The 8,614-nt window shown below is 45.2% G+C and overlaps 2 protein-coding genes across 2 annotated transcripts; one reads left to right on the top strand and one right to left on the bottom strand.

The window, feature by feature from the left end:
- Positions 1–449: 449 nt before the first annotated feature.
- LOC101756869 lies at positions 450–3,113 on the top strand. Its single transcript, XM_004981854.3, has 5 exons — positions 450–726; positions 824–920; positions 1,110–1,198; positions 2,341–2,452; positions 2,615–3,113. The coding sequence occupies exons 1-5, from the start codon at positions 580–582 to the stop codon at positions 2,824–2,826; spliced, it is 657 nt and encodes a 218-aa protein (XP_004981911.1). The 5' UTR covers positions 450–579; the 3' UTR covers positions 2,827–3,113.
- A 522-nt stretch (positions 3,114–3,635) lies between these two features.
- Positions 3,636–8,181, bottom strand: LOC101756464 (homeobox protein knotted-1-like 7). Its single transcript, XM_004981853.2, has 5 exons — positions 7,807–8,181; positions 7,548–7,673; positions 7,277–7,421; positions 4,269–4,531; positions 3,636–4,166 (listed from the first exon to the last, which is right to left on the bottom strand). The coding sequence occupies exons 1-5, from the start codon at positions 8,089–8,091 to the stop codon at positions 3,915–3,917; spliced, it is 1,071 nt and encodes a 356-aa protein (XP_004981910.1). The 5' UTR covers positions 8,092–8,181; the 3' UTR covers positions 3,636–3,914.
- Between the last annotated feature and the right edge of the window lie 433 nt (positions 8,182–8,614).

Raw genomic sequence — 8,614 nt, 5'->3', positions numbered from 1 at the left:
CCTCCATCTATGTTTATAAGGCATGTCATAACTCGACACGATCTGCCAAATAACACTTTGACCATTCATTATCTTATATTAATTGTTTATGGTTATAAATTTATAATTATTGTAGAGTATATTTGATTACAAATCCAAGCATATAAAATTTACATTATAAAAATAAAAAATTAATAGTCAAATTATTGTTAAAGATCGTAAGGTTTGAATCTTGATATGTGTGCGCTTTATAAATAAAAACGGAGGAGGGAGTTTCAGACAAACCCACTTTTTTTTAAAAAAAATCTATAACCTGGCTCAAGTGCGGCCTAGTTTGGGACACAGAGAGAGAGAAGAAAGACTGACGTGAAGTTTAGTTTGGCCCAGTAAGTAAATCTTTGCGGCCCATCCTGCCCCAACCAAAAGGCCCAACACAAAGGCGGTCCGTCCCCCGACTACAGCGGCCCGAAGAACGGCTCTCCAACTGCTACCTCACCGGGTGCCTCCATCCAACTCCGGCGGCCGCATACGGCCAGCCCCGGCGATTCCCCGCCGCCTTTCTCCGTCTACCCACCCCTGCCTGCGCTACGCCCCTTCCTGATGGGGGCATCCGAATCGCTCCTCTCCAGGCAGCAGCTGCAGCAGCCGCGGCCGCCGTGGGCGGACGAGATCACGACGGTGTCCGAGGGCCGGCGCGACGACGCCGACGCCGACCCCCTCCTCCGCCGTATCCGATCCCTCACCATAGTAATCACGAAGCTCTCTCGTCTCCTTTTGTTTCCCTGAGGATTTCCCTTCTAACCCTTTGGGCTCCGGTTGGGATTTTGTTGTTGGGGATTTGTAGGCTCCGCCGCTGTTGAGCTCTCAGTCTGAATCGGAGGCAGAGAGCAGCCTCACCGACATCCTCGTCCGGAAGCCCTCTACCTCTTCTGCTGCCTCCGGTGAGTCGCTGCCATGCTGCTACTTTGCTAGGCTAGTGTATTGCTATGCAGGGGGAGATTTGGTATAGTCCTTGTGTTTGGGAATGTGTAGTTGGACATATACACTGTGCCCCCAGAAAGTTTGCAGCAAACATTTTAATTTTCTTGTTTCTTGCTGGAGCTTATGTGAGTCTTGGTAATCAATTGTAGGAAATCTGAACCCGAATGTCCTGGCTGAGCTTTTCTCGATGTACCGTGAATGGCAAGAAGAGAATGCCAAAAGAATTAGCCAAAAGCAGGTAGGTGGAATTCCTGAAAGAGAGATTTCTCTTTGTTTGATGCTGTTGAGAATTAACAAAGAACAACATTTCTCGTCCAAGAATTTTTTTCACTGTCGGGGCAAACATGTTTGTATTCATACTAGTTTGTCATTTTGGGTATGTTGGTGGTTCGTTTACCAGTTTACAGTTTATAATGTGTCACCCTGTGCCGACATAAAGCATCTTGCTTCTTGTGTTTGCAATTGTTCTGTTTGGTGACACAACATCTTGGTGACAAGGTGAATATCTTAGATAAATCTCTGTGCAATTATCTAAACCTTATAGTTCTCTGTGTTGCTTGTGCTGCTGCCGCAATGCAAACATGATAGTAGGATCCTGTGTATTTATATGATACAGGTTTCGTACTAATATCAAAATAATCAGCAAAAATCAGTTTCTGTATCAGCCTAGAGCCCTAGGCATTGCCTTTTGGATTTGTTGCCACAAAAGTTGAAAGAAAAGATTTTCATATTTTACCTTCTGAACAACCAATACATCTTTTCTGTGGTTCCTTTTATCCTCACTGTTCTGACTAATATCATCCGTAGTACTGATTATGTTTTTGCCATTTGTTGAACCTACAGTTATACCCATTAATTTGATTTCCCCTTTTGATTTTCTTGAACTATAGCACTTGCATGGATATGCATGACTGCAAAGTATAATGCGGAACTTAACTGATGAACTCAAAAATAAAAAAACTCAGCCGGTGGTGAAAGACCGCCCCACTACTAAGAAATTCTCATTTCTCAGTGAACTGATTGAGAAAAGGCCCCAAACCTGGCCCCACCCCCATAGGCATCATTACCACAGGCCGGCGCCCTCCCTGTATTTTTTGGGGTTGTTTGTGAGGGACATATTTTTGGTTCCACTGTCAGCAGCTTCCTCACCTGGGGTCTGGGGAGCTAAGTAGCTGACTGTTATGCTATGAAAGCGTTGTCAACTAATGATTCTAGATGCTCAATGTTAATGCACAAGCCGTACTTAGTTATTTACCAATGGATGGATTGCTTTGAGCATAACTGAAGAAATCTGGGTCAGCATTGTACAGCTTCACTCCTATGATTTTGTTCTCATCTAGTTTGTGCTGGGAAGGTCTAATATGAGAAATATTGGTGCAGGAGGAAATAGAAAACAAGATAGAAACGGCTGATGCATTGGCTGTTAAGCTTCTCCAGCGGTTTAATTATTCACTCTACAGTATGAGATCCACCTCCCACAACCTTGCTGAAGGTAACAATGGGTTGCTAAGGCTAGTTCTTCATCTGTATACGTAAAAGAGGGTCATCCATCACATGTACGACAGCTGGGAGCAAAACTAGCGATGCTAACGTATTCTGTTATCATGGAAGCATCACAAATTACTTGCTGATATTGCTCTGCTCATTATCACAGTTCATCCGCTGCAGATCGAAGTTGGTGAATTGAAGGGCAGGTTAACTGAAGTCATAAGCAACTGCGATGCATTGTGCAAGAGAATCGCTGCGGAAGGACCAGAAAGTCTGCGATCATCCGTTGAACCTTTCACAGCTGGAAGAGCGGAGGCAGAAGGTAGGGGTTCACTTGGCTCAAAACAAGAGCCCCCAGTCGAAAAATCTAACAGCTGACAGCGTCAATGGCGTGCGGAGAAACTTTACTATGCTGCTAAATAGGTCTTGAGGAAATACACGGAAGGCTTGTCCATGTATGTACTTTGCTAGACAGGTCAGATGTCTGAATTAGTCCACACTCTCTTGATGTAGTGCTTGTCATAGACATGCCTGTGCATTGGACCGCAGGTGTTTGCGACTAATTTGTGTACATCAGAAAAGCACGGGTGGTTTTAGCTCCTGTGCTTATGTGTACATGAATCAATGTTCCTTTTCAAGTTTACACGAGATTAATTTCTTCAGAATAATTTGTTGCTGACTGGAGAACACGGAAATGATGCCTGCTCGATCTGAATGTCAAATTCAGGGATGCTACCGCGCAAACGCTATCAGCGCCAGTAGCCAGCTAGGCTAGCTCGCAGCGTGCACGCCCGGCCGCGGCCGGCGGGGGCACGTCATGCTGCGGACTCCAGGACGTAGAACGGCGGGCGCAGCAGGGAGCTAGGTGTTGAGCGGCGCACCGGCGCCGCCGGGCCGCGTGATCCGTGCGCCCGCCGCGCTCGGCAGGCGTGGCGGCCAGCGTAGAACGGAGGCGCGTGCGGCCGTGTAGCCCTCGCTCGCGTGTTCGTCGCAACTGCGCGCACCGTGCCGTGCGCGCCGACCTTTGCCGGCCTGCGGCCTGCATGGCTGCATGCGCGGCTCCTGCAACCCTGCACGATGCGGCTGCGCGGGGGCATCCGGCTACAGCCTAGAGCCTACAATATCTCACTGATGGAGACCATCCGGCCGGTATCCATCCATTACATGAATTGAAAATCCGAACCTGGTTGTCTACTGAACAGGGTCTTTCTTCGCCGTTCAATCTTCACTTACATACAAAAGCCTCTCGTTAGCTAGTAACCTGCTATCTCCAGATCGTAATTTCAGTTCTTGCTTCATCCGAAAACTAACTTACCAACCACAAGCAGTATCCAAAGCTCTCTGCAAACCTATAAGGAGGCCTTTTCATGCCGTCCTGACACGCACAAGTTTCTTGGGGTGCGATGGCGATAGAGCAACGCAACTGTGCCATGCAGGTTGCAGGGCACACACCGTAGTAGTCGGGCTTAGTTATGCCAGAGGTCATGAGCCCCATGATCCGGCCGGGCGTAGAACATCGCCGGCGCTGCTCCCACGAGGCGCGCGTCGACGTAGAGCGCGGCGGCGGCGTTCGGCGGCACCGGGTGGAAGCCGTCCATGACCGCGAACTGCATCTCCTCCGACGGCTTCCAGTGCCGCTTCCGCTGGTTGATGAACCAGTTGTTGATCTGCTTCTGCTCCAGCCCCGTCGACTCCGCCAGCGCGACCTTCTCCATCTCCTGCATGCACGCAACAATGGCGCGGCACCTCCATGTCATCAATCTGATCCACACATAGATGCACACGAATAGTACGACCCTAAATTTCCATTGATCACGTACCGAGGGGTAGGGCCATCGATAGTGCAGCTCCCACCAGCTAAGCAGCTTCTGCCGGGCCTCCTTGGGGAGCTTGCCTTTCTTCCTCTTCTTGCACAGCTCCTTCCTCAGGCTGCCCAAGCACCCCTTGTACTTCTTTAGGAGATGCCTCTTGAGCTCCTTGTCATCGGAGCAAGGGTCGATGCCGAGAGCTTCCTCTGACTCCATGCCGCTGCCTTCTTCTTGGTCGTCTTCGTCGGACAAATTATCCAGTCCGATTTTATCATCTGATACAGCCACATGTTTAATAGACTTCATTACTGATTAGGACTCACAAAGTTACTTGAGAAAATAACACTGGCATTAACAAATCAATGAGCCAACAGAAAGACCATGAACAATGGCGCATTAATGATTTGACGAATCACATGAGACCATTATTTCGGAAAGACCTTGCAGTTGTGGAATTAATAGGTAACGTCCCACATAGGCCAGTATGACAAACACAAACACATGTATAGCTTGTGTGACAGTGACAGATTTGTCAGTTCTTAGTTCAACACCATCACATCAACTCGCTTCGTGGATCTCATCATTTGTAGAATAGAATGCATAATATAGAAGACTATTTCATGATACATGTTCAGCACTAAGAAATTTAGGATCCTTTCATATATGGATCATTAAAGGCAACTGGAGTACAGTAGTAGTGAACAGTTTGACCGTGCTTGACTTACAGAGTCAACAGTCCCACTTCATATAAATATGTTCTGACACTTGCCAACTAACAAGTTGTTGCGGGCTATATATTATAAAAGTAAAAAAATATTAGAATATTAATCACATATAGCCAAAGCAATACCTATAACATATGTTATTAGGCAAGGGAAAAAAAAGATATGGTATAGTACAAAATACTCATTGTAGGAAAACGTGCACATATTTTTTTACAGTAATTTGGACATTCTGTATCTCTTAATCTGATAATTAATTCGCACTAAAGGTGTCGAAAGTATTCATTTTTGCACCAAGCATATGAAATATCATTGTTATAAGAACCCCACCAAATTGCATACAACAACAAAAAAGTATTAAAACTTAAGAATTAATTTCGTAACCATTCTTTGTACATGGAGCTAATTAAGATTATATATCATGAATTATCTCGGTGTTTTTTAATAATCTAGTTGTAATCGTGACTGCAGCAGAATTTATGCAAAATTTAGTTATCCTAGAAAAATATATAATTATAGGACCATGCTTTGTCAAGTTTAGCTTATTGTTCTTTAATTTAGTACAGCCAAAAAAAATAGATTCGCCATATTTGAAAATTCTAATACCCAGGAATGTAGCTTCATTCTCTAGTCCAGATTTAACAGTAGCATGGGTGTTTCAGTCCAACCCTGAAACTTTTTTTTGGGGAAAAAGAAGCAATACAAGCTTAGACTTTTAATCATACTTGCATTAAATATACTTTCTTGTTTATGATATATTCTACAAGATATGATTTTACAAGATATCCACAAGAGGACCCAACAATCGAGCCTACATTGTCATATACCAAAGCTCATGTTACACAAAACGAACCCAAACAATACAAATAAGTTATTCATATTATTAATGAAACAATACTGATTTATGGTCATAACCACCAAGGCTTGCGATTACTAATCCATGCCAGTGCTTCCATTCAAAACTGCTATGCAGCTGATCTCGAGGTAAATTTTGGGTTTTTGAAAGAACAAGTAACAATGTAACAACATGAAGAATATGTGGTGCCAATTGATGGTACCCACACACTTACTTGTGACACAAAGAAAAGTTCCATAATCTAGCACATTATTTTTTTCAGAAGTTATATACACTATTCTTTCCGAGAAAGACAGCGAGGATTGCCCATCATGGCATGCTAGTCTAGTACGTCGATTTAGTTAAACAGACATTACATGAAAGTCGTCATGTAATGTGTAGATTCATCTTTTTAGTTGTTGATACACTCGCACAAAACCTGATATATAATTTCAAATGTATTTTGGTAAGGTGTTACTGGTTTCAAATTAGATGATTTTATGCTAGTTAGTGAAGACACAAATCCAAAAATAGCATGCGCTACAGCTGTATCATGTATGGTTTATTAAAGAGGGAAGCACAGTTGTTTTGACACTCCAAGCAAAAGTAGCACTACTGTCCCAATGTCCCTAGACCTGCATCCTACAAAGTAACAAATCCAAGCATAAGATTTTGCCCCAAAGGGCTGTCAGCTTCTTCACATTTATAATCGGTAAAGCGGAGCCTTACAGTCAGGGAACAGTATATGAGACCGGACATGTGAGCAAGACTATACATGTAGGAGCATGTAGGAGTAGCCCATAGCTAGCATGTAGACAAGTGATGCTCTGTTCATCACTTTGCTACGACGCTACCAAAGTACACCCCAAGTCACTGGTAAAAAAGATTGTGTCGCATAAATAAACCTAGGCAATATATTTCACACGTAGGCCGTGTTTAGTTGGGGAATTTGGGAGGTGCCAAATTACTGTTAGAGCACTGTAGCACACTGTAGCGTTTCGTTTGTATTTGTGAATTATTGTCCAAATATTGACTAATTAGGTTCAAAAGATTCGTCTCGCAAAGTACAACAAAACTGTGCAATTAGTTTTTAATTTCATCTACATTTAGTACTCCATGCATGTACCGCAAGTTTGATGTAATGGGGAATCTTCTTTTTGCATAGTGTCAAAGTTGGGAGTTGGGAGTAACTAAACATGGCCGTAATATTGATCGGTAAGGAAGCACTGTGACTTAAGAAATGCATTAATTAAGCCAATACCGCTATGACTGCAATATGAAAAATAAAAAAAATGTAGCTAGGCATGTCATCACAAATGCAAACAATCTGACAATCCATTTTGTTCACATCCGCTACTGTGGTGGGTTTTTTTTTCTGAGATGACGAGGTAACTATGGACTCAATTGATACACTCAGACAGTTATACAAAGGGACAAGCGCTGAACTTCTGAAGGTCAGTTACCTGCTGAGATGGGAGCTCCGAGGGGTGGCCCGGTGCTAGCAATGGAGTTGAGCTGCGACTCCACCGTCGTCAGGAACTCCTTGGCCTCCCGCAGCGGCCGGCTCAGCTCCTCCTTCCACGCCACAAGCAGCTCGATGTAAGATTCCTGATCACGGTATACAGACATTCATGTATCCAAGGACCAAACTAAACAACCATAATTAAACGAATAACACTTCTTCATGATCCCCAATCCCCATGAGGTCATGTGAGGTTTGCTTGGGTACTCCACCATGAACTGGTCGAGCTCCGGGTCCGGCCTTGTTGTGTGCCCGTCGCCGGCGGCCGCGCGCTGCCACGCCTCGCGCTCCCGCGCCGCCGCGGCGATCTCCTCGGCCGCTTCCGGAGGGCAGCCGACCTTAAGCAAGACGAACACATGCAACAGGAATCAACACATGTCTACTACATAATAAAAGGCCAGCAGCGACGCTTCTGTGCTTGCGATCGGGCATATATGTGCGTGCGTGAGCTTTATCGATAGGCGCGCGTGCCTTGTGGCAGTCCAAGAAGGCGGTGAGGAGGCCGTGGTAGCGAGGGTGGGAGACGATCTTGGCCTTGACCGGGTCTAGATCACCGACGCGGCCGCCATGGCCGCTACCGCTAGAAGCATGTCCCGCCGGTGCAACAACTTGAGCCCGAGCTCCACCGCCGGCGGTTGAGCTAGGGACGGTGTAGACTTGCACGGAGACTTTGGAAGACGACGGCAACGGACACAGCGGCGGCCTTGCAGCAGCGCCCGGGTGGCCATGGGCTCCAAGATCCGAGAGATCCTCCATCAACAGCTAGTAGGTTTCTTGATCTTGGTAACGAGGAGAGGGAGGAGAGGAAGAAGAGAATAGCTACCTAGGGCTGAGCATGGAGATTTGTTTGCTTCAGCCTAGAGATCTTTTGCAGTACGTACGGGCCTGTTTGGCAACTAGGTGTTAAAGTTTAACACCCGTCACATCAGATGTTTGGATGCTAATTAGAAGTATTAAACATAAGCTAATTACAAAACTAATTACACAGATGGAGTGTAATTCGCGAGACGAATCTATTAAGCCTAATTAGTCCACGATTTGACAATGTGGTGCTACAGTAACCATTTGCTAATGATGGACTAATTAGGCTTAATAGATTCATCTCGCGAATTAGCACAAGATTCTGCAATTAGTTTTATAATTAGCTCATGTTTAGTTCACCTAATTAGCATCCGAACATCCGATGTGACACTGTTAAAGTTTAACACCTCGTATCCAAACACCCCCAGTTGGGGATAAATAAAAGGAGGGGCGAACAGGAACAGTGGAGACGGAAAGG

Source organism: Setaria italica, chromosome IX, assembly GCF_000263155.2.
Source record: "Setaria italica strain Yugu1 chromosome IX, Setaria_italica_v2.0, whole genome shotgun sequence".
Taxonomy (NCBI): Eukaryota; Viridiplantae; Streptophyta; class Magnoliopsida; order Poales; family Poaceae; genus Setaria; species Setaria italica.
The sequence above is the reverse complement of the archived record's forward strand: the minus strand, read 5'-3'. Positions and strand labels throughout refer to the sequence as shown.